Source organism: Podarcis filfolensis (genome assembly GCF_964270895.1).
Source record: "Podarcis filfolensis genome assembly, chromosome: 3".
Taxonomy (NCBI): domain Eukaryota; kingdom Metazoa; phylum Chordata; class Lepidosauria; order Squamata; family Lacertidae; genus Podarcis; species Podarcis filfolensis.
Window position 1 is genome coordinate 5,766,927 of NC_139606.1, and position 26,709 is coordinate 5,793,635.

At 43.7% G+C, this 26,709-nt stretch overlaps 1 protein-coding gene across 1 annotated transcript; it reads right to left on the reverse strand.

The window, feature by feature from the left end:
* Positions 1 to 26,466, reverse strand: RAB1A (RAB1A, member RAS oncogene family). The gene is made up of 6 exons (XM_083606769.1): positions 25,878 to 26,466; positions 13,035 to 13,107; positions 10,578 to 10,673; positions 4,499 to 4,594; positions 3,855 to 3,986; positions 1 to 2,018 (listed from the first exon to the last, which is right to left on the reverse strand). Exons 1-6 carry the CDS (start codon positions 25,898 to 25,900, stop codon positions 1,821 to 1,823), a joined length of 618 nt encoding a protein of 205 aa, XP_083462895.1. The 5' UTR covers positions 25,901 to 26,466; the 3' UTR covers positions 1 to 1,820.
* Between the last annotated feature and the right edge of the window lie 243 nt (positions 26,467 to 26,709).

Consider the following 26,709-nt stretch of genomic DNA (forward strand, 5'->3'; position numbering starts at 1 on the left):
TCATTATGAAGTACACTTTATTGTGAAGTTCAAGAGCATATTCAAAGTTTCAGTAATTTCAATCTTCTGACAACAGTATGAAGACTTAAGGTACTATGTATTCCAGTTGTGGATGCAAATCACGTTTATCCCAATATTGGGATGAGTAATCATTTTAGTGATTTGCTAATACACTTGCCTCTCAACATATCTAACTGGCATATTTTGCAGTCACATCTGGTTGTTTTCTTGCAAAAAAGCCTTAATGGCAGTTTTAATCTCTTTTAAAAGAGAGATTATTTAATCAAGTTGGTAACTTTAAAACCCAGATAACAGGCACTAATGGATTAGTTTCTCTGTACAAGACGTGGTCGCTGTAGCAATAAATCAAGTTTTGAGTTTTTGCTCAAACTTACATTTTAGAGTCTTCCTGCTGCACAAAGTTACATTAGTCATCTGGTTATTTCCTTGATAACCAGTTCCCACCGCTCCAGCTTCCTTGTGCATAACCAAGCCAACCAATAAATTGCACTAAGTTTTATTAAAGTCAACAGTATTTGATTGTGAGAGAATGGAAGTAACATTATTTAGAAAAGACATAACATCAGATTTTAACATCACCTTGTTAGTTTGAAGTCATTCATATATTAGGAAAATACTGCTTTCCTCTTCTATGACAGAGCAAGAGACACAAGGTATTTCTAAATGAAATCATTTAGAAAGATCCAGACACTTAGGAGCAGGGAGGGGGAGAATATGGTACATTTAGAGTGATTATGATTCTATAAACAATGTTATAAGATTTTGTGTTCCAAGTATAGCATACACGCCAGAAACACCATGGCAACTTTTAGTCATTTAAGCCATACTTGCTAGTTATTTGTTCGGCTGGGAAGGTATGGTCCAGGAAAAGGTTCTAAAGTGCCATTACTGCACATAAAAAGGTACATTTGGGGCACAATGCAAGCCTTTCCGCTTTGCCATAAGAATTAAGACAATACTTAATCACCATACAGTTTGATATTACTTCCAATAAGTACAATATTTATTAAACATTTCTTCAGTTTGTTACATATTGTGCAACAAATTACAATGTTCTGCAGCCACAAATTATATGCAGAGTATTAAGAAAAATCAGCATCTTGGATCCAAAGAGCTACTTTAGGATTGCCCAAGGTCTAAGGCATTGCCAATGGAAATCTGCGACTTTCCTTTCAGGGGCAGCCACCCCTCACCCCCAATGAAACATGCCTCAGTTAAAAAAAGAAAAAAAAGGTTTGTCTGGGAGAGGTACAAGTAGAATCCAAACCTGCCTTGGGCGCACAGAACCAATTAGTGCAGTTCTTTGGATCAAAGACAGATTGCAATCTCTCCGTTTACAACTCTACAAGGAACTAGCAAATCAGATCTTACATAGAACATTTGTCTTACTGAACTTTATGCATGGAAAAGTGACAAGACACAGTTGTGCTGTTGGATACAAAAAAGGCTATACTTCATCTTCAGAAGACTAAACCTGACATCTAAACATGCCAATATGATCAGAACAAAATAATATATTCCAAGTTTAGCCAACCACAGGAAACGATCTGGTATAAGAAAAAGCAACAAGGATTACACGCATTTATAAACCAGCACACAAAAGGTTTAACATATTTCTGAAAATGAAGTTAGCTTTATTGAATCGGGGGAATAAAAAAGTCAGTATTGACCATTTACAATCTCTGACCTTTGTGGAGACGATAAGAATCTGTTGTAGTGCAGCTACATACAGTACAATTCAGGCATTTTTTTTCAGTTGGGTTCAGGTTTCAGATTCATTGCAAATGGGGAGGAGAGTTTTAGCAGCAACCTCCACTGGACTGCTTGACGGGAGTGCTCTGAATTTTAACATTGGACTTCTCTGCACCACCTGCTGTAGCTCCAGGGCCCATCCGTTTTTTGATCTCAGCAGCCATGGTCATGAAAGACTGTTCTACATTTGTTGCATTCTTTGCACTGGTTTCCAAAAAAGGAATCCCAAGGGAATCTGCAAATTCCTGTAGGTAAAGCATATCAGTGTTATTTATGCTGTCCAAAACTTGGAGAAAAATAAAGTAGCTCTGCATTTTGCCACTATACACGACGAGCAAGTCAGGTGTATATTAATGCCTTACTACCAAAGTCAACACCATCCTTTTATATTAGGTACATTTTACATATCTTGAATCATTGGTACTAGGACTGTGTGATTTACTGATACATTGCTGAAAACCAGCTTAAAGTCCAGATCGTGATAAAGGTTTGATAATTTTTTGGCCATGCAATACATTCCCACTCTGTTCATGAGGGGTGGAAGCAGTTGCTGAACTCCTTGCTGCTAAATGCCTCTGTGCTTGCAAGGAGTGTGCTATCAGCTGGCTATATAGTCCTTTACTGCAGAGTAAATAGGTACCGGCAGGAAGGTAAATGGTGTTTCCGTGCGCTGCTCTGGTTCGCCAGAAGCGGCTTAGCCATGCTGGCCACATGACCTGGAAGCTGTACGCCGGCTCCCTCGGCTAATAAAGCGAGATGAGCGCCACAACCCCAGAGTCGGTCACGACTGGATCTAATGGTCAGGGGTCCCTTTTCCTTTTTAAAGCATTTTACTGCCATGTAAAGGGCTGCTAGCCAGATCTAAAGCAGCTCTGCACCCTGTTGTCCAGGGAAGAAGGAAAAAGGAGTGGAATTAATCACAGCCAATTGTAATCTCTTTGGAGGCTGTCCTTATCATTGCTCTGTCAGGCAATGGATCTCTTGCAGTGGAAATTGTTCCTAGAGGGAACTGGAGAGGAGGGATGCAGAAACCAAAATTGTCCTCAGGGACAGTGGAGGAAATCATGACCGCAGATCTGGTTCATGAGACCTTGCAGAGGGAGGTGGGAGTGTGCTTGCCAAAGCCTCTCTGTCGCGATTCTTCTGCAAGAAACTTTCTCCCTCTGTTTTTTAAAAAAGATAATTCCCTCCCCCTCTCCCCACCACTTGTTGATCTCCTATTCTTTAGTTGCAACTGCAAACCTGCTTCTAGGCAAAACGAGGTTTAGGAGGAGTCAGGCTTGGAAAAGATTCTCTCCCCCGGCCCCAATTTCCTAGCTTACAACTTATATCCTAGTAGCCCCAGTGGACTTCTTTAAAACGTTTTCCACTGCTATTTCTGGTTGAAACTGGCCAACTTGGAAATAGCTTGACTCCAGGCCCTTAAGTGCCTTAAATTTCACCCCCAGCCAAGAAATGGTTGAGTTTTCAGCTGGGCGGGCAATGACTGATTCCCCTGCCCCCATTCAATGAGTGACTAAACAACTGGGCATTTTTTACACACACACACACACACACACACGGAGCAACTGCCAATCATTACACAACTGTTGCTCTAACTAAAGGGCAATATTGTCTTTTTAATTTAGTGAATAGCACTTCTAAAAAATTTAAAGCAGACACTGAACACTTTAAAAACAAGGGTATCCCTGGGGTGTGAATTTCTCCTTTCACTTGTTCATGGTTATGTTTTTGGTACATTCCTGGGGAGTTTTAAAAAGTGCAAAAAAATTCCTCCCCCCAAAGAAAATGCAAGGAAGTGCTGCAGGAGAACAATGTTCTTTGCTAGGGCTGGGCAATGCATTGTCCAAAACTGGTGTGAAGTTCACATGCAGGAATCAACGGCCTTCCCCTCCCCACCTTCCCCTCCTTCATTCTTATTTCAGACATTGTCATATATATTGTTATATCATGACATTTAGCTGGTGATATAGCACAATGTTGAAAACCAGATATTGCCCAGCCCTACACCACCTTAGCCCATATCCAAAGTCAGAACTGTTGCAATTATTTTAAAAAAATTGTAAAATCAGTTGACGTACCTTTGCTGTTGTATAGTCTACTACTTTCTTTGTGGTCAGATCACACTTGTTCCCTACCAACAACTTGTTAACATTTTCACTGGCATAACGATCTATTTCTTGAAGCCACTGTTTTACATTATTGAAAGACTCCTGGAACATAAGGAGGTATGTGTTAAATCTTGCCTTTATCTTGTACAAGTGTACGAGAGACTTGAAGTGTTGCTATAAGCTAGCTTAAAGCTCACCCCAGCAATTTTTTTTTTAAACTGGACATATTTTTTGACTAAGGTACTTAAAACACACTCTTCTTAGCTCCATCACTTCTTCCTGTGGCTGCAGCCAAGGAAAAGGACCTTGTCAAGCGCAAGATCTTTCCTTCAGAGAGCCACAATAGCAATGTAAATAAGCTGCATTTAAAGCAATTTGGTGTGTGTGTAAACTCTAAAACAGACACCTTTCAGGTCACCTAGGAAGGAATAATTGAAAGACTGCCAGGAAAAGTGGAGCAGGAGGCTCAGAGGGTAGAACTACCACTTTATATGAGCCTCCTCTCTGCACACAAGCTTTTGACACCTATGTACAAAGTTTACATTTCCCCATGGTTTGCTCAGAAACCATAAACAAGCTTTTAGACACTATTTCCTCAAAGGCCAAGTGCTTACCTGATCTGTAACATCATACACAACTATGATGCCATGAGCTCCTCTGTAGTAACTAGAAGTGATCGTTCGAAATCTCTCTTGGCCTGCCGTATCCCACTACAAAAAAGCAAAAGAGAACTTAGAAGATGGCATCTGTTCAGAGATGCAGCTCATTCTATCCCAATAACTCAGGGAAAGTTAAAAGGAGTTCTGTAAATTCTTTCAGTGATCCTTTATGGACTGCTCTGAAGTACCTGCCACAAAAAAGAGGACACCTTTACACTACTGAAGTGAAATTGAAAGATACTGCCATACGTTAAAGCAAGGGGTGTCAACTGTAAAACATGTGACTATTCAAGGACCCCCAGTACCCCATCCCACCCCCAGCACCCCCCTCTCTAAATAGCACCAGGCTTTAAAGAGTGAAAGATCAAACCCTCAACAGTGAGGGTTAGCAGCAGCCCTGCCATCATGCGCCTTCAATTAGCAGCCAAGAAGCTCAGAAATAAACAGCAGCAACATGGTAATGTCCCTGGTCTGGCAGCCGTTGTACTACTAACTTCAGTGAATTACAATTCAGAAACTTTTTACATATTTAAGGTCCTCAGTTTTTGGAGAGCTGCACTGGTCTTGAAAGTGCAAAGGCTTTTAGATGGTCACTGCTGTGCCATGGAGCACAAAGGACGATTGAAATGTGAAATCTCATGGGAGCCTTTGCTTTTGAAGTGTTCTATAGAACTCCGATTTCCCACATTCAATGCATCAAGCACAGATTGCAAATTTGGGAGGGTCACATGAGCCAGGCTTACCTTTGCAGAAGCTGCACGTTTAAGACCTTAAAAAGCATGCAAGGCAAAAGTGACAGACCCCAGGAGACAGTCAGTGACATGGCCTTTGCTGCTGTCTACTTTCACAGTTTAAAGGGAAAATGCTACCACCAGAAAGGTACAGTAAGCTCTCTCCTCCTCACCTCCCCAATTCGTATTTCCACCCCTCCAATTACTGGAACGGCACCTGGTCAGTGTTCAAAATTAGCCAGGCGCCAGTCACATTTCACGACTGGCAGCTGGGCCTTTGCAAAGGCATGCAGATGTCTGGGCGCCATATTTTGCACCCTAGCTGTGGCGGGAGACGTGGCCAAGACAAAAGCAGGGTGCACAACTGCCCTGAGGTTGCTGCTGAAGAGCCGTTTGTGACTGCTGCCTGGAGGCCCCCCCCCCCCCCGTGAATGGGGAGCTGCTGCTTGTTCTGCCCTCCACGGAGCACCTGGCTCAACCCAACCCTGCCACCCTCTCGCCCCACAAGGCAGCAGGAGTGTTCTTGCCGCCACTGCCTTCTCCTATTTTCCATTCCTCCCTTTCCCTCCGCTCTCCCTTCTGCAGCCTCGAGCTCTGCTCACCCGACTCTTGAGTAAGCCACTGAGTTTCTCCGGCTGAGGGCGCAGACTCCAAAGTAAAATTAAGAACAGTTTCCCAGATTCATTTGACTACTATGCTGAGAGGGACAGGGGAGGAAAGGTGAGCCCACTGAAGGAGAGAGTTCCCCAGGCAGCACAGAGAGGGGAAAGTGCCTTATATGTTGGTTTAGATCAGGGGTCTGCAACCCGCGGCTCCGGAGCCGCGTGTGGCTCTTTTACACCTTTGCCGCGGCTCCGGGGCGGATACTAGCGAGGGGAGGAGGCGCATTGTGCACCCCAACACTCCCCACTGTGGCGGGCGCTGTACTGGCTGTGACGTCGCATGGGGGCGGTGCGTGCGTTAGTCACGCACCGTCCCGACGTCACCTTCCCGCCCACCCGCCCGCTACATTGTAAGGGGCATGTATGCTGGTCACTGCATTGAAAGGGGGCATGTACGCTGGTCACTGTTTTGAAGGGGAGTGAAGAACACACACACAAAAAAAGGTAACTTGTTAATTTAACGTTTATTTCTATGAGGAGGAGTAATTCTGAGGGGTCAAACAAAGAAATAATAATAAAAAAGTGACAAAAAAGTTATTTTTATAATGACAAGTTTTGCGGCTCACAGTTTTTTTCCTTCGGAAACGGGTCCAAGTGGCTCTTTTTGTCTTAAAGGTTGCAGACCCCTGGTTTAGATCATGGGTAAGCAAACTAAGGCCCGGGGGACGGATGCAGCCCAATTGCATTCTCAATCCGGCCCGCGGACAGTCCGGGAATCAGTGTGTTTTTACATGAGTAGAATGTGTCCTTTTATTTAAAATGCATCTCTGGGTTATTTGTGGGGCACAGGAATGTGTTCATTATTATTATTTTCCCCAAAATATAGCCCAGCCCCCCACAAGGTCTGAGGGACAGTGGACGGGCCCCCTCCCAAATAAGTATGCATGAAGTTGCAGCTGGGGGGGGGCTGCTTCTGGTTGGGGCTGCGTGTGTTTCTCTACCAGACACAGTCATTTTCTCATGATTCCAGCCCAATCCAACACATTAAACCCGAAGAAGTCAGCTCAGCAGTTGTTCACACCTCTTTTCTCTCCGTGTGTGAGAGTGTGCATGTGTGTGTATTTGCAACTCTTTTCTCTCTCTCCCTCTGATGTGAATTGTGTATTAGATCATGCATTTCAAAAAAAAAAAATAGAAAGTGCCATCACGGTTTTTTGGAGGGGGGGAATAGTGACTAGCCATTTTATTTTTGTGACTGAAACCCAGGTTCCAGGCGCCGTGTGGTGAATAGCTTTTTTAACACTGCCCCTGGTTCCCCCCTTCCCCATTTATAGCCAAAGGTTCTCAGAATTTGAAAGTTCCATTCTCAGTGTCGCCAAACGTCATGCAGAACCTAACTTGAGAAAGTCCTTTTAAATTCTACGTCAGCTATGGACAGACCATGAATACAAAGAACAAGACAAGACTGCACCACTATCATGCATTTCAGTGCATATGTAAACCGTGGTTTGTGGCTGCTCTGCTCAGCTGTGGAGCAGTGCAGGTCTGCTTATGCCATATAGCCAGTCCTATGACTGGAAGTGCCACTAAAACACTCCAGCCTGTGTCATATGTGGAATTAGTGTCAAATGTTGATCACACATTATGGAATAGGTTTCTGCTTCCCATACAAATGGATTCAAGTTACAAGAAAGGAGATTTCAATGAAACACCAAGAAGAAATTTCTGACAGTAAGAGCCGCTCAACAGTGAAACGGACTCCCTTGGAAGGTGGTGGACATTTTTCATTGGAGATTTTAAAGCAGAAATTAGATGGCCATCTGTCATGGATGACTGAGATTCCTGCATTGAAGGGTTGGACTAGATGACCCTCAGAGTTCCTTCCAATTTTATAATTCCAAGCGTTCAGGAGATTTACAGCTTCTTTAAGCAACCTAAATTTCTTCCTAAACCTGCTTGCATATACCTTTTCAGCTATTTATCCACTATCTTAGGGAAACTCAGGGTGGATAAAAATCAAAGTTTTTTAATAAAATAAATAAATCAGATATTTTTTTATTTAAATTGGATTTATAAAAATAAAATGCTTTTGAAGGAAAAATCTTTCTAAAGATAGTTTTCTATTTAAGTTACATCATAGTCCAAATGCTATTCATCAGGAAATAAAGATTTGTTTTCTATTATGTAGCATGAGGCTTTATATGCAATGTTTAATTTTTTTGGTAAATGAATTCCATTAATCCATCACAATGTCATGATCTTCCAGAGGTTTCTGTAAGATTATTTGGGGCAGTTTTTCTAAGGAGAAGGTATTATCACAGATGCTTTTTTTTGCAGTTTCCAAAAGTGTGAATTTGTGTCTGCAGAGATAACATGCCTTTTCTTCATTGGAAAAATGTTATAAAATAAATATACAGAGTTGAGGGGGAAACCTTAACCCCATTGTTCCTTTGCAAATTTATATACACAGAATCGACCCCTTACCTCTTAAATGCTAAGTTCCAAGAGGTTCAATGAATAGATTGTTTGGAGTGGAATAGATCTGCACAAGTAGCTAAGTGTGAAGCAGTAAAAATAAAAGTGCAACCTTGTGAGCAGAATACTCCGCAAGTCTTGGGATCTTTGTGTAGTAATTATGCAAGTCAGTTGCATGTCTGTGTGACTCAGACTTGAGGCAAGTGCTGAAGGCACTTCAGGGCTGGCAACCTCTATCCAATCCATTGGGTTCCAGCAACTGCACTAACACTTAACTGTACAGAATAGGCACCTGAATGTACTGTAGAAGCAAATCTAAAGGGATGGTTGGTGGTGGAAATACAGAAGTTTTAAGTTTTTCATGTGTCTAAAACTCAGTCTAAGTTTTTTTTGGTTTTTTTAATGTTTAACCACATCAGTTAACAAACATGGAAACATATGCTATAATGTTATTGTTTTAGTTAAAGAAATTATTTAAGTTGTTATTAAGGAAATGATGATTTTTCTCCTTCCAATAAAATACAGCAGAAAAGTTGCCCAAATATAAACAGTTAACTTATTAAACCTCACAATAATTTCATAATTATCTGTCTATGTATTTCTAATAGTATAACCAAATCAATAATTTTTTATATAACTATAAAAACTACTCTGAAAATTTATTATTCCAAAAATGAAACCTTCACCTGGTTGTAAATATTAAGATTATACCAGCAAGAATGAGTCTTTCTGTAAAAAAAGTGATTTAAATCGATTTGATTTAAACCAAATCCACCCTGGGGACACTACAGCCCTATTACTGTTTCTGCATAGGCCTTTCACAGCGAACCCCAGCCTTAACCCTTAACCATTTCAGATACAGAATCTTATCTCACTGTATCAAATATTTTGATAGACTTTGATTCTACGTAAGAGGATTGCAGAACCTTGAGTTTAGTCCACTGTGCCCCTGAAGTGTCCAACACAGGCATTTCCCCTACCCCAATTAGCAAGCGTAGCTGAAAAAAGAGGGGGCATACCACAAGAAATACAAATTTGCAAACAATACAAACCACTGATAGTTGGCTTAACATGAACAGGCTCTTAATGGGCTATAGCAGGGAAATGCATTAGATAACATATGAAAATTAGCTTCAGTAAAGAAATAAGAGTAGAACCTTATGCAAATAACACAGCCATAACCACGTGCAATCTCACGACCAAATTGTTCTGCCCTATTAAGTCATCTCTGATATTGCCCAAGGATATAAGCTCTCCAAGAGGAGTAAGGAACCTGTTTCCTTCCAAATTAACTCCCAATTGCCATCAGCCTTAGCCAGCATGGCTGCAGGTCCAGGGATCCGGCAATATCTGGAGGGTCCAGGTTCCCCACCCCTGCTCTGAATCTTACTGTGTTTTCCTTAGTTTGCTGCTCCCTAGTACATCCCCAAGTGTCACGATTGCACTTGGTTTTCACTGTGTTCAGGGTTAATGGAGCTTGTTAATTGTATCATTGCAGAAGTCTCTCTGCATTTAGCACATTAAGATACACCAGATTTCCCAGACTTGTAGTTTGCCAATTGTTTAATTTAGAAATATCGCCTTGCTTAGCAGAGAATACAAACAGCAGTCAAGTTGATTGAAATGAAAAGTCTTCCCTGGTAAAGAGCCTATAAGAGTTCATTGTTGGCTTCTGCACAAGGTTTCCTACCCCTCCCCAGCACAGACAAAAGCAGGTTATTTTGCTTCAGGGCGTCAGAACATAGCAGCAGGAACTTAAGTCAGAAACCAAACAAGTTTCCAGTTTTAAAACTGGAGCAGGAACCATATCAACGGGAATGAATTGTAAGGCCAAACGTTGCAATAATAATAATAATAACAAAAACAACACTTGACTTGAAATCACCAGACTGCATTTTAATTAAACATGGGTAAAAAAATCACAATTCCCCAAACTATCTGATTAGCAGCAGTAAAGCACTTGGACCATTCATTCAGCTCCTACTTCTAATATTTAACCATTTTATAGCACTACAGAAATTAACAAATGGGGCTGGATTCAACTAAGCAGTTGCACAATAAATCCTTCTCTTCACCCGCCCCGTCCCAAATCAGCACTGGGGGTGTGCCCCCCCCCAAGAACAGCACATAGGAGAGATTGCACTGAAGGGACAATCATACTGGCACAATGTTGAATTCCTTCCATGAACTAGATTAGATTCACCAAGCAGAACAGGGGATACTTACTATCTGAAGTTTGATTGTTTTCCCATCTAACTCTATAGTTCTGATTTTAAAGTCCACGCCAATTGTGCTGATGTAGCTTTCTGTGTACGTATCATCCTAAACGGGAGAAGAGAAAAAAAATATCACCATTTACAAATCAACAGCACTGTGTCCTACAAAGGCGAAACAAGAATCAAGACAAGTCAAGGTTCTGGAAAGGGTGGAGCTGAAGCCATTATACCAGCCTGTACTCTCACCTTGCGTAAAACGTGATGCAACTATATGCACCAGCAAAGGTAAGGTGTCATGGATCACTGCAGACACGACTTGCAGTCAAAGTTTGGCCACAGTCACAACTATTGCAATATATATTTCAATAATGCAATGGGTGAGGAAACCTTAAACCACTATCTGCCTGGTGTCACAGTAAGGGCTGATTCAAGTAATTCTGTCAGGGATAGAAAAGGAGCGAGAAAAGGCATGCTCAAACAGAAAAGCATGAATTATCAATATGGTGTGTGGTTTTCCATTGAACCATGCATTCCCCATTAACAACCCCAAAATATTGGGTGGGATTCAACTAAATTATTGCACAAGTGGAATTGAGTAAGGAAACTCCTTCCTCCCATCTGTTCTGGGGTTTTGTCATACCTCTGCAAATTAAGGGATGGCATAGGGCACATGCAGGGGGAAGAGAGGGAGAAGTCCTGTTGTGCAAGCAGAGGTTGTTCTGCTCACACAATTATTTAGTTAGATACTGTTCGCAGTTTATATTAATCAGTTTATTGTTCAATTATAAATTATAACTTACATGCTATATAGAGCTATTTGCTCTACATGAAAAGTTTGGGCTTAGCTTTTTAAGACGTTATTTTTCCTGGGAATTCCCAATTACACAAAAAACCATTATAATGCACTGCATGAGTCTGCTGGGCCCTAGGAGTAGTTTTACACAAAGAGGTTCTTTCTGCTCCAGGTGGGTTTTATCTCACTTTGGGTGTAAACTCTTATTGTGCAAATATTTACTTACATACTTATTTACTATTTATTTACTTGTTCGGATATTGTTGTTTTAAGAAAAAAAACTATTAAACTGTTGGGATTATTGAGATACATTGGACACCCTTTTCATTACATTATTTATTTCTGTTTTGTTCTTCTCCTGGGTTATAAGTACAGTATTTTGCTCACACATATTTTCTAGTTTTGCCTCTAGGGCTTCCCAATAACTTAAATTCCTCATTGGGCTAACACTGTGGTCTAAACCATAGAGCCTAGGGCTTGCCGATCAGAAGGTCGGCGGTTCGAATCCCTGCAACGGGGTGAGCTCCTGTTCCTCGGTCCCTGCTCCTGCCAACCTAGCAGTTCGAAAGCACGTCCAAGTGCAAGTAGATAAATAGGTACCGCTCCGGCGGGAAGGTAAACGGCGTTTCCGTGCACTGCTCTGGTTTGCCAGAAGCGGTTTAGTCATGCTGGCCACATGACGCCGGCTCCCTTGGCCACTAAAGCGAGATGAGCACTGCAACCCCCGAGTTGTCTGTGACTGGACTTAACGGTCAGGGGTCCCTTTACCTTTAATGTTTTTGGAATATGATGATACTAATAAAATCTTCATTAACTTGTGAATTAAGAGTTGTTGACTCTTGAGATAAGCAATAATGGACTTTCAAAAGCAGTTTGTGATGTAGCATGGGGCCTGCTTTTCAAAGAAAAAAGCATTAGGCATGCTCAAGATTCTGGCCTACTGATTCTCCCCTGCTGCCAAGTCTTAGATTTAGTGAAGGAAAGAATAAGAAAGACAACCACCACAATGTTCCTCCCTGAGTTATAAGCTAAATGTAGAACTTCATTGTCTTATGCAAAATTAGGCACAACTCACAGCTGCAAACCTTAGCATACTTATTCCAAGTAGACTTGGAACTCCATACAACTGTCCTACTGAACTCCATGCAATTTACTTTCAATTTAATTGTGCATAAGATTAAACTAAGAGTTCAACCTGCTTGTGTTTCATATTCTACAAATATTACAAATCATAGGATTAGTTCTCAATATGGCCTACAGTTATCATGTGGTAATTGCAAAGATCATATAGCAGTATGTTCAAAGATCATATGTTTTGATAGCTCTCCATTCAAGCTACCAAAAGAAGGAAGCTTATCAAGCAATCATGCAAATGAGCTTGGCATAATTGCACAGCAAGGAGAATTCAACAATATGCGAGTTGTCAGGTGTATATGCAACTAAAAAACTAAACTTCAGTTCTGCCTGCTAGAAGAACCCATTTGAATTTGAAGGGTAACTGCACCCATACAAGGAGAACTCCTTTTCATGTGACTGTAAATTGGTATTTTCTTTTGATTGTGACTACCCAGTATGAAAGAAAAACCAGGAAACCTGGAACACATTCATTTTTGCATTACAATCAGTTTTTAAGGTTACTCGTTAACACAAAGTTGAAGATGCATGACAACTTACTGCAAACCTAAGCAGAAGGCAAGATTTTCCAACACCAGAGTCTCCAATCAGAAGCAGCTTGAATAAATAGTCACTGAAAAGAGAAAACCATAATTAAATCTACTATAGTATGGCACATAGCAATTGAAACTGTTGGTTCATAATACACTTTGTTCTATTTCTATCACAAACTAGGGAAATTTCACACCCGTGTGTGTGTGTATGAGAGACCTATACAGTGGTACCTCGGGTTACATACGCTTCAGGGCGGGGGGAGTTAGCTGCAACGAGATAGTCTTGCAAGGCTGTCTCACAACTGTCACTCCTCCACAACCGGCTAAATTAAAAGTTGGGGAAGATGTCTGGCAACCTGCTAACATTTGCAGTAAAACACCACTGCGGGTATGAACTGCAGCGCAGTGTGCATGTCAAATAATAGTTGCATTTATTTATTTATTTCGCAAAATTTATACACCACTTGATTGTAAAAAACAACCCTCAAAGCAGCTTACAAAAGAGAAAACCGTAAAATCAAGAAGAAGAAGAAGAAAAATCACAACCATGCAAAAGTTAAAATCCCAAAACGGATTAAAATTACCTCTGAAGATTAAAATTACTAGTTTTGCAGTTCAAAAGAGCAGGGCTTGAATTGTGGGTGCAGTGGCGTAGCGTGGGTTGTCAGCACCCGGGGCAAGGCAAGTAATTTGCGCCCCCTAACCCGTGGATTTTAGCAGGGGGCAGAGAGCTGCGAGTGCGAGCGCACCCCCCCAGATGTTGCGCCCGGTGCGGCCGGCCCCCCCTGCACCCCCCACGCTACGCCACTGTGTGGGTGAGGGTCTGCAGTACAGTCAGGGAATTGGCTGCATCCTGCCAGTGTAGAGTGCAGATAATGTTTCAGATACATATACAGTAGTACCTCGGTTTACATACGCTTCAGGTTACAGACACTTCAGGTTACAGACTCCGCTAACCCAGAAATAGTGCTTCAGGTTAAGAACTTTGCTTCAGGATGAAAACAGAAATCGCGCAGCAGTGGCACGGCAGCGTGGGAGGCCCCATTAGCTAAAGTGGTGCTTCAGGTTAAGAACAGTTTCAGGTTAAGAACGGACCTCTGGAACGAATTAAGCACTCAGCCTGAAGTACCACTGTATAAGTAATGCTTGTACCTAAAGTACAAATTTAAAACTAAATTCCATGGTTACCTGGAACTACACTTTTGTGAAGGTACTGAAAAAGGTTAAAGATCCTTAAGTTTCTTCAAAAAAGCTACAAGGCTGTCCAGATGGGAACTGCTGGTTGTAGAACCTGGTCAGCTGGTTCCACAAGGTGATGTTAGGTGACTATTGTTCCACACACTGGCACCAGTGTCATCGTGTTCCATAGGGCTCTATCTTGTCTTTGGACATCATCCACTGAATTGGAGTCTTATTTAACGTCTAAATGAAACTACAGGTTAGGGCACCTGGGCTAAGTGTCAACAGTATATAGATTACAACTAGCTTCACATCTTTTCATCCAATCCAGGTGAAGCAGTGGGCATTCTGAACCAGGAACCTAGCTTGCTAATGGACTGGATGAGGGTCAATAAACAGACAAGAGAGAAGCACTGTTGGGGGTGCTCCTAGCTGTTTATTGAGGCTCTGGTATCTTGGAACACCTTTCATAAGCTACAGTCACCTATACTCTGGTACCCTCCCAGGGTGACCACTGCAATACATGGGGCCCTCCCCAGAGACGCTCGCCTAGCACCTAGTGTCTTTTAAATGCCAGGTGAATAACGTCCTATTCGTCAAAGCCTTTTAGCTTCATTTTTGGATACTGTACTAAAGCTACCCCACAGGCTGCGTGCTGTTGCTAATATTTTAGCTGCTTTTTCATACTACATGTGTTCTTGGGGTTTTAAATTGTCTTCTTGGTAACATTCCCCTTTAAAAAATGTTTACCATGTTGCAAACTGTCTAGAGCAGGCTTCCTCAACCTCGGCCCTCCAGATGTTTTGAGACTACAATTCCCATCATCCCTGACCACTGGTCCTGCTAGCTAGGGATCATGGGAGTTGTAGGCCAAAAACATCTGGAGGGCCGAGGTTGAGGAAGCCTGGTCTAGAGGACCCAGTAGGGTGAAAAATATTCAAGTGTGACAAATACATAAAGGCTTCAGAGACACTTTCTAGCCCTTAAGAAGAGGTATGCACCATTGTAGAGATGGTTCAAACTCCTGCTGTTCAGTAGCTATGAATAATAGGATGCTTAAGACATTTGTGATAGCATGGTTGTGGAAGCCAGAAAAGAAAACATTGCTATTCTCAGGAGACTTCTCAATACAGTTACTTAAAAAACACTAGGCTAACGACTAATCGCAACATGGAATATGTTTTCAATAGAAGAGGGATCATGTGAAGACCACAGAATTTGTGTAGATAGGAGAGAATTCTCACAAACCTGAAGAACAGTCCCAGTGCCACATAACATAACTTATAAACCCCCTTTAAAACATTGGAAATCCCATTTTTATTAAGATTGCTGTGAAAAGCCTTTTGAACACCTAGGCTTTACTACCTGCCATAGACTGCATTACAAAGAACCCAGTATGCATCAAGAGCAATACTAGTTTCAGGTGATCATAAATCCCCTAGAGTAGCTGAAAGTAAATAATGAACAGCAATTATAGAAAGGATTTGTATATGCAACACCACAATCCTAAACTCATTACTTGGACAAAGTAAAACTCAAATAAGATTGACTTCCAATTAGTTTAGGATTAAAATTCAAGAGTAAGAAGAGGTAGAATAATGAAAGCTAAAGGGTTCAACTAGTATGTGTGCCCCATGTTTGTTCCATGCCACGTTTAGAAGGAATAGATAATGCACAAACCACTTAAGTCCAGTATGTCATATTTATTTAAATATATAGATTACAAGCAATTATGAATACACTGAGTTGCCGCTGACCTATCTCAGTATTAGCAGCTGCTAACATGATACACTTTCAGGAAATGTTTGTCTTAAAACCTTGAGCCTGTTAAGATTGGTCAGAGAATAACACTCACTACAGTGCCAAGACTTCCTTAGAACAGATTTCTTGTTCAGCACTCCATGTTGTCAGCTTTACCTAACCAAAATAATGTGACTGTCTGTACTGCATTAACTACTATGGCAGCTGTAATTAGGTCCAGTTAAGAGTATAAGAGATATAAGGGAAGCTCATCAGAAGCACCCATTCTATTTTTAAGTGCCCTAGAGTAGTTGCAAAAATTCAAATGCATTTTGCAGATTTGACATTGGAATGAGGACCTCTCACTTTAACAGTATCAAGCAAGTTAACACTGATTAACCATCACATTAAAAGCACTGTTATTGTTCAACGAAGTCTCTGTCCTGACAGTAACATTGAATCACTCGTTCAAAAGCATTTTCATCTTAAAATGAACAATCTTATTATTGCATTTATATCCCACTTTTTCTCCAATGAACGCAGGGTTTCAGTTTTCTGGTATAGTTTTCTGGATATTAAAAGCAGATTTGACATTGCAGATAAGATTTCGGCAGTGGGAAGGATCCGATTATCTCAAGTGCCATTCCACATGGTATTTGATATTAAAAACCCAGAGGTAGGCTGATGAACTTTCAGACATGAGCAGCCTACATATTGGTATGCAACTGCTAGAAGAGATCTAAATAACAAGATTTAGAAACAAAGCTTAATGATGCAGTCCTATGCAAACTTTCCTGGGTGCAAGTGCCAATCAAACAGTGACTCTTATTTCTGACAATACCTACCTACCGCGCCCTTCATTCTAGGATCACAGGGCAGTTTACAATATAAAAACACAAACATAATAACAAACAAAATACCCCACCAACAGTTTAAAAGGCCTTAAATTGTTTAATTAGCCAAAGGCTTGTGAGAAGAGGAATGTTTTTGTCTGGCACCTAAGATATGTAACAAAGGCGTCAGGTGAGCCTGCCTGGAGAGAGCACTCCTTAAGTGGAGAGCCACCACAGAAAAGGCCCCCTCTCATGTTACCACCCTCCACACCTCTCAGATGACGGGCCTCAGATAATGATCACAGAGTCCAGGTCAGTTCATATGGGAAGAGACGGTCCTTGAGGTATTGGAGTTCTGAGTACCTTAAGGCTTTATGGGTCAAAACCAGAACTTTGAGAATTGGGCCCAGAAACTAATTGGCAGCCAGTGCAGTCAGGCCAGGATTGGCATTATATGCCCAAACTGTTTTGCCCCCGTGAACAACCTGGCCACTGAATTCTACACCAGCTGAAGTTTCCAAACCGTCTTCAGAGGCAGCCCCATGTTTAACACACTGCAGTAATCTGACCAAGAGGTTACCAGAGCACAGACAAAAGAAGTTAAGCTATCCCTGTCTAGATAGGCGCACAGCTGGGCCACCAGCCAAAGCTGATGGAAGTCACTTCACTTCACTGAGGCCACCTGAGCCTCAAGCGACAACAATGGATCCAAGTACAGTGGTACCTCGGGTTACAGACGCTTCAGGTTACAGACTCCGCTCACCCAGAAATAGTACCTTCGGTTAAGAACTTTGCTTCAGGATGAGAACAGAAATCATGCTCTGGCGGCGTGGTGGCAGCAGGAGGCCCCATTAGCTAAAGTGCTACTTCAGGTTAAGAACAGTTTCAGGTTAAGAACGGACCTCCAGAACGAATTAAGTTCTTAACCCGAGGTACCACTGTACCCCCAATTTGCGTACCCACTCCTTCAGAGGAAGTCTAACCTCATCAAGACCAGACAACTGCCCATCCATCTGGTCTAGGGAACCACCCACTAAGACTGCTTCAGTCTTTTATGGATTGAATTTCAGTTTATTGGCTCTCATCCAGTCCATTACTGGATGAGAGACATGGGTCCAGAACATCCATTGCCACACCTACAGATGCAACAGAGCTGTGTGTCATCAGCATATTGCTGACAATGTACTCCAAAACTCTGGACAACCCTCCCCCACACTAAAGACTTCACAAGACTGAAGAGCACTCCCTAAGCATCATCCTCTGAAAATGGCCATCCAAGTAGGACCAGAATCACTGCAAAGCGACGCCACCCACTCCTAACTCAGACAGCTGCTCCATGGCCGATGGTATGGAAAGCAGCTGAGGGGTTGAGGAGAATTAACAAGGACACATTACCCTGTCTCTTTCCTGACAGAGGTCATCCTAGAGTGTAACCAAAACAGGAATGTATGATCAATTTATTTCCTAGGCTTCCCATGTTCATCTGCATGTTTCTCCTCTTCCTCTATTGTTTTGTTGCATCCACTTTCAGAATGAAAGGTCTCTAGGCCACTACAAATACATAAAATACAGTCCATTCTTCAGAATATGGGAAATCAGCAATACCAGAAAACATTTGATTTTACTGTGCTAAAACGTGCTATTGTTAAAACATGCTAAGTACAGTCGTACCTTCTGACGCGGCTTCTGATTGGTTGCAGGAGCTTCCTGCAGCCAACTGGAAGCCACGCCTTGGTTTCCGAACGTTTTGGAAGTTGAACGGAATTCCGGAATGGATTCCATTTGACTTTTGAGGTGCCACTGTACTGTTAGTTCACAGCCATTATTTTATTCATATGAAGCACTCACTTCTTACTGATTTCAAGGGCTGGGAGCAAAAGAACTGTGCAACTAGTTTTACATGTCCAATGGCATTACACGGGGTTGATTCACTTTCACATTAGCCTCTCCTACTATTGTGCAAACTAGTTCTGAAACCAAGGATACTTCCATAAGGATCTGGCACACCAGACTGCATTCTTCACAAAGGCAAAAAGAGCAACTGACCCGCACAAGGCCTTGGATAGGCCCAAAGTAGCTCACTAAATCCCTGCCATTAAATCTATACGGACTATAGTAATGACATTCTTCATTAATCCACACACAAGATGAAGCCCTTTTTGGAAATACTGGATTAAAACAAACATTTGCAGCAAATAATTATTCACTGCTGATCTCCTATTTTAGGCACACCAGAAACTGAAATGAACTTTTGTCATCAGAGTCATCCATTTTATTTCCATATTGCCCTTCCTCACATGGGAGCTTAAGGAGATGAAGATTAAAAAATCCAAAAATAATTGAAAGCACCTAAAAATCACACCTCAAAAATAAAAAAGCATTGGTAGGTATTGGGGGAGGCAGCCCTTTACATTCTTGGGCCCCACACCATTTGGGGCTTTACACCGGTATCAGCACCTTGAATTGGTCCTGGTAGCACACACAGTCTCAGCTTGCTGCCCTGCTGAGCAGGGAGTTCGGCCACCTGGGCCTCCAGGGAAAGTCTGGAATTAAGGAAGAAGCCCAAGCTAAATACCTCAAAGGGAGCACAACCCTAACCAGAACAAGTTGTCTCCCCAATTTCTGGAGATGAGGACCACCAATCTACAACACCTCCAGATCATCAGCATTCAGCCTCAGTTTATTGTCCCCCATCTAGCCCATCATTCATCCCCACACTGGTCCAGCACAGCCTCTCCGATGCAGGCGGAATGGAGCGAGAAGAGAGTATCACTCCAAATTTTAGGATGACAGTTCCCAGCAGCTTCATAGAAGTATGAAACAACATGGTGGACAGAATATACCCCCACAGAGCAATACACCACAAGTGCCACGAGGTCAAGCAGCCGTTCCCCAGCACTACCCTCTGGTAACAATCCTGCAGGTAGGAGCAGGAATGCTGTTAACATGGTCAAACACTGCTAAGAGATCAAAAGCCATCCTAGTCAAAAATCTCCCTGCCCTTCTCTCCAAAGGTTATCAATAATCAAGATGACCAAGATGTTTCAGGGTCAAATCCAGATCTGAAGATAGACTGCCTCAGCTTTGACAGAAAAGGGAGGGCAGGGGGAAGCTTTGCGGAGGGAACAGTAGCTGAGAGGGGGGAGGCTTCGCTTCCCTGCCTGGCCATGCAGAGGGGGCTGGGAGAAAGCCATCCTCTGCAGCATTGGGGAAGGGGAAGAAATTAGGAAAGCTCCACCTGACAGAGGGAGGGAGACAGTGATAGAAAATGGGATAGGAATGCTAGGAGTCGTGGCTTCTGGGACCTAGGTTGCAAGTGCCACAACAAAATGTCTAAGCACCATTAAAAAAAATAAATTGCTGCCCCACTACCAAACCGGGCAGCCTCGAGGAAAAAAAAGGTGCTGGGCAAATCAGGGAAGCTGCAGGGTAGTGTGGCACCAAAAGACATGTATTTTGCTACCACTCTATCCTGTCAAACACCTGCTTCACAGTCAGCACAGAACAAAAAAAGATGTGTTTTTTGGCTGCTGTGCTACCGGGCAAATAAGGCGTGTGTCATTTGCTACCACTGTGGCTGGCAGGCCAGCTGACTGCAACCAGGCAGGTGGAGATGCTAGGTGCCAAGGGTGGCTCCTGAACATTTCCATCCTGTCAGAAAAGGCTGGCTACCTGATACAAAATGTGACTGGCACCCGGCTAATTTCAAACGCTGGAGGGAGAATAGGAGGAGGCGGCGGCGGCAGCAGCAAGAGCGCTCCTGCTGCTGTCGCCTTGTGGAGCAAGAGGGTCATGGGGTTGTTTGGAGCCATAACGCACCTGACGCCGAAGTCCAGAAGCCGTGGGAGCTGCTTAAGAAGTTGCAGCAGCAGAACAAGCAGCTCCACAACTGCAGTGCCGGTAGGGCTCCAGGCAGCCGCCACAAACAACTTCTTGGCAGCATCCACAGCAGCAGGGGGTAGGTGTCTGTATGCCATTGATTGTGCCACTTGCTGTGTCAGCACCCTGCTGTTGCCTTCACCACTGTTCCCTGCTGCCATGAGCAGCCTTTTGCTGCCTGGCCTCAAGAGTCACTGCCTCGGCTCCAAGAAAACTGAGCCAAGGTGGCCTCTGCTGAGTGGGTAAAAAAGGAAGAGGAAGTGGCTTGGCACCGGTGGATGTTATGGTGGCAGGGGAAGCCGCAGAGAATGGCATCCTTATTATTAGTGGAGCCGCTGAAGCCTGATGAGCTGGACTGGCTGTGGGGAATCACCTGGCTCACGCAGCACCAAAATATGTGCTTCTTTTGGTGCTGTGCAAGCCGCGAGACCTGTGGGGCACCGCAGCACAAATGGGACTAGACAATGTGTTTTGGAGCCCCACAACCCAGGTTCCAGGCGCCATGTGGGACCTAGCTTTGAACACTGCCTCAGATGTCATAGCCTAACCCTCACACCATACCTTTCCTCAACCCTGCCGACCCACGCTCTGAGCTCTCCCTGTCCCATGCTCTTTTCTTACTAATTTCAACAGAACACAAGAAGAGAAACTAAATCCAGCCATAATCAAGTGTGGGATGCAACAACAAATTAGATTGTAGGAACCCCAGTTTAGACTGGCAGCATTTCTGTGCAGTACTTTAGCCATATAATGCTAAAAAGATGTGTATCTTAGCTTTTTCTTCACCATTCATGCAGATCAAATGGGTTTCTAAAGTTGGTAGTACTAGTACCACTCTAACATCCTATTGTAAATCAAAGTAACATGTGAAAACACAACCCGAGTTTCTTGATGGCTGGGGCACAATCTGTCCAAAATTAAGTGCTGTCCAAAATTAAGTAGTACCTACTTAACTTTCTCTCAGCTGTGGGAGGATTTTGTCTTTGGTAACTTGCTGTTTTTTAATAATCAGCTGTTTCCGCATCCCCACAATGATCTGACTATATTTCCTAATCACATCCACCCTCCCGATAATTCAGCAGACTCCTAGCAAACTTCACATTGGCACTCTTTAAAATAATTACTGCTCCACAGTCAACAGATGCTCCTCCTGAAATTATTTATCAGACAATACAGATTTATGTCAAATTATCTGCTACCTATGAGCTCACTTCAAAGACACAATAAGATATCACTCAGTATTCCAATCTGAAACATCAAGAAACTTGTTACTGCAATTTAAATATCCACTGCATATCAAAACAAGTTACAGCTGTTGTTGTTTTTTAAAAAGGGGGTATTAGGATGAAACACTGATACAACACCTGACCATTTCTTTAATGTTTCTGTTGCAGAATATTAGAAGCAAATACAAACTTCCTAGAGCTGGGGCACTGCTGGGTACTAAAATGACTCACAGCACAGGCTCATGAAATAAATTTGCAGAAAATGTGCATATGCTAATTTACATGCATGGGTGCAAAATTTGGGCTGAATTTCATAGGGGAAACTTTTTTGCCTCTTGCTATGGGTTTCCAAAAGAATTTCATTGATATAGTGGGTTATAGCCATTGCTAATCCTGTTCAGAGTAGACCTAGTGAAGTTAATTAACATGGCTAACTTAGGTTGATTAATTTCAGTGGGTCTACTTTGAGAAGAACTTAATAAATGGATTGGGTCCTACACCTCACCTACGTTCTATATGCACCTATTAAAAACTAGAAGAAATCTTGTCCAATATCTAACATAACACTCATGGTCTCTTTCACAAACACTTCTCCTTCCACATGCCATCCAGCTATTGCATATATTCACAAGTCCCCTATCACCAGTCAATACCATCGACACACGATATTCAACAACCATGATCTATACTAGAATTGGGAAGCAAATGAAAATAGAGGGTGGTGGGGTCTCAAAGCACTGTACTTTGCAGTTCACCCAGCCATCCTATAGGCAGGTTTATTTTTATTTTTTTTGGACTGGGGGAGGTGAGAAGAACCATGGTCTAGCACAAAAGACCCAGGGTCAGTCCCCAACATCACCCCTGCCTAGTGTCCCCATACAAAGTTTTGAGAGTCATAATAAATTTAGATTTACTGCCCTACAGTGTCACTGTTGTTGCCAGAAGCAGAACATGATCTCCTGATAGCAGCCTACACAGTTCTCAAGAGAGGAAGAACTTTAAAAAGTGCAAGGGTCAAAGAAGTTCAACAGTTAAACAACCATTTTAAACAGCTAAATAACTTCTTTTCTTAGAAGCTATCACTGTGATGCAGCAACATTGCAAAATTAACGTTAAGCCCACAAAGCATTTTGTAAGCATCATGCGGTGAGCACATGACCAGCAGCTAAGTGAAGGGTAGACATCTATGTCAAGCAGTCAATAGCAATTGGTTGAAAAGTGTGTTAGATGAACTGCCAGAATGAGACAAGACTTCACTTTATTCCTTACAGCTTAAATTTAGGGAACTCAACTAAGCTTTACTACATTTTAATACAAAACAGCAGGGTTCATTAGAAAATAAGCTTGTATGGCAGCCTTAAGGGCGTAAGTAAAGTAGGCCTGCTATGTGCGCAATTGCTTCTCAGTGTAGAGGAGAAAATATCATTAACTTTTCATGACGTGTCATAAAATCTTCTCACTCCCCATCTGTGACCACTGCTGTTTGTAACCCAAACTCCCATGGGACAACATTACAGGCTTCCTTCATTTCCCTTTCATTCGCCTTCACGTTTGTTAAGTTTCTAATACATTTTGAAGACAGCTGAAGCCCGAAAGTGTTTCAGTAGTGTAAACAGAGTCAACTGCTAAGAGTGCAATTTTCAGCCAACAATTTCTTGCCTCAATTGTTAAATCCACTAGATGGCTACTCCCAGCTTCATTCCACTTCCTGCACTATGGAAATAATACTGACTTCTCTGTTAAAGCAGGGCTGAAACCACAAGGCCTCTGGGTTGACTGTGCTCCTATATGGCCGGAGTAGAGAATCTGATCCAACCCTCCTCTATCTGACCCTTGAGATTCTCCCCAGTCACACCCTCTAGTATTTGTGCTCTGCTGGAATGTGTTCTTAACTATGGAAGTGCCTCTTGCTTGTCTGGATGGGTGACAGAAGGACGTGTATGAGTACTAAAGTACTGTACAAAGGTAAAACTTACATTCATTGCTCCACCCACTTTTGCCTCTGGACCTGCTCACCACTGACAAGCTCCATAAAGTTGCACAGAAAAGAATGCAGCCCTTGCGTTCCCCATCCCTGCTAAAATTAATTAATTTTAAAAAAAATATTGACCACACTTTCAAATAAAATATTGCAAGGCAATAAACCACCTAAAAACACCAATACAAGAACCTGAGGTGCTCAGAATTTGTGGTCTATCTTCACATCTGTGTAAGAGCAATCCAAGTCCATCATAACTGAGAGCGAGGGCAGGAGATAGTCTGCACCACTACTTCTGTACTGTCCCTCCTATATTCTGAAGCACATAGTGACACTGATACCAGTTTTTCCAGTCTTCTGCAGCTGGCCAACTAAGCTGCATGTTCACCTGAATCTCAGATCCCTTCATTAAGATACTGATGCTACTAAACTAAACTAAGAAAAAGGAGTTTGGACAAGACAGCAGGCCTTCAGGGGGAGAGAATCAAACAATGAAAATTGGGACAGGGAGGCTGGGAAGAGAAACTGGTAGGTGGAAAAGACAAATATGGGAGAGTTGGAAGATAGCAACAAAGATGCAGTTGTAGAGACTTGTAAGAAAAACGGTGAAGGGTGTCGCTGAGATACCTAAGTGAAGATAGAGACTGCACCTGCAAAGAGGGAAAGAGTGCCATTGGGTATAAAGAGAACAGAAGAAATGTTGAGAGAGAGAAGTTCAGGGAGGCCTGTAGCCACGGGGTGGGAGAGGAATAAATACACTTATGGGTCACAGAGAAAAAGAGGAGGCGAAGAGAGAGATTACAATTAAAAGTTACAGCTGAGGGCACAAAGCAGGGGTCAGAGCACAGGACTTAAACCTGGGAGACCATTCAGTCACAACTCATGCAAGCGATGTAGATCAGTTGGTACAGCAGAAGACTCTTAATCTCAGGGTTGTGGGTTTGAGTCCCATGCTGGGCAAAATTTTCCTGCATTGCAGAGGGCTGGACTAAATGATCCTCATGGTCCCTTCTAAATCTACAATTCTATGATTCTATCCTGGGTAACTTTGGGCTAGTTACCTATCCTATATCAAAGGAATGTTGTGAGGATTAAAAAGAGGCGAGCCACATATACTGCCCTGTGCTCACTGGAGAAAAAGTGGTGTTTTTTTTAAAACAGCCCCCACTGACTTTCAGAGATTAAAATACTAACACAGCTCTAGTGTGTTAGTGAAAGCATTCTACACAGGGTGATTTGAGTTGTGCACCTCTACTATAAGGTTTGCCAGCATGTATGCATACTACTACTTAGCATCTGGGCTCCACAATTTAAAGTTTGAGTTGCATACAACATAGGTGTGCAGAACACAAAGGCACAAGAACGGAAGCGGGCAAAACCATATCTCACAAACACTTTTTAAGAGATTGTTTCGCCCGAATCTGTTCTTGTGCCTTTGTGTTCTGTGCACCTATGGTGAATGCAACTCAAACGTTAAATAGCGGAGCCCAGACGCTAAGTAGTAGTATGCATACTTACATACTATAGTAGTAGAGGCGAACAACTCACATCACGCTATATATCTCTCTCCACAGCAGGAACTGCGCGAATAGCTACCTGTGACATCCATTCCCCTAATACTGGAGCCCCTGTATAGATCCTCGCCGGCCAAATGCGCCCAAACCGCCCCCCTCCCGGCCCCACAACAGGACTTGGGAGAAAAACCCTCAGGCACATTCAATTCCACCATTCGTCTCCACAGGACCCCCCCGCCCCAATATTCCATTAATACCACTTTTTCGCAGGTCCTTCAGCCCCCTGCTTTCTGCGGCTGGGAGGCCGGTGGGAGCAACTCACCGCCCCCCCCGCGTCCAGCCCCCTTCACCCCAGAGATATTTGCCCCCCCGCACCTATTCCATTCGACTTCCGCGTCGCCCCCCAACCCCGAATTAGGGTTCCCCCTCCCCCCTCATAGCCCCCCCCTTCGGCCCACGCGCAGGCGCAGAACGACCCTCCCCTGGCGCGGCGCTACTCACTATTCGGGATTCATGCTTGACATGTCAGCGGGGCCCCGCGGCCTGTGAAGAACGAGCTCGCTCCGCGGAGCAGGCGGCGGTCAGACCCACCGGTGGCGGTGGCGGCGGCGGCGGCGGCTCCTCCCGGCGGTCAGGCTCCCTTTATCCGACCGAGCAGCGGAGGGGCGAGCGGAGGGCAGCACCGGCAAACGGACGCGGCGTCTCCCTTCTCGGCCGGGCTCCACTCCTCCCCTCACAGGCGGCGGCAGGCAGCGTCCGCTCCGGCACCCAGATCCCAAAATGGCTGCCGGCCCCGCGAACCAGGAAACAGAGAGGCATCCGAGAGGAGGGGCCGGGCTTACATTGCGGCGCCCGAGCGGGGGAGGCCTTCTCGGGGCACGCCGGGAAATGGAGTCTCCGCGGGAGGAGGCGGCCCTCGGCCCGCCGCGGAGGCGTCGGCGGGAAGAGAACTCGGTTTCCCGGCGGCGCCCTCGGCGTAGCTGGCGCGTGCGCGGTCCGGGTCGCCTGTCTCCCCCGCGGCTTCCCGGTTGACTCAACTCCGATGTTCTGGTAGCGGATTGGCTGCCGGGCGAGGCCGGCCGGGTTCACGTCAGCAAGGAAACGTGGCAGCTCGGGCGAGCCGTTGACCTCGCCGGACGGGAGGGAGGGAGAGGGCGGGGCCTGGCAGCCTGTGTGGGCGGAGCCACGCTGGCAGGCGGAGGGCGGGATTCGAACTGAGGGGCAAAGTTGCCTCTGGACCTGATCCGAGTCCCAGAACAGCAGGGCCGGCCCAGCCGTGAGGCAAGGGGAGGAGGCCGCCTCAGGAGGAAGGATCTACAGGAGCAGATCCTGA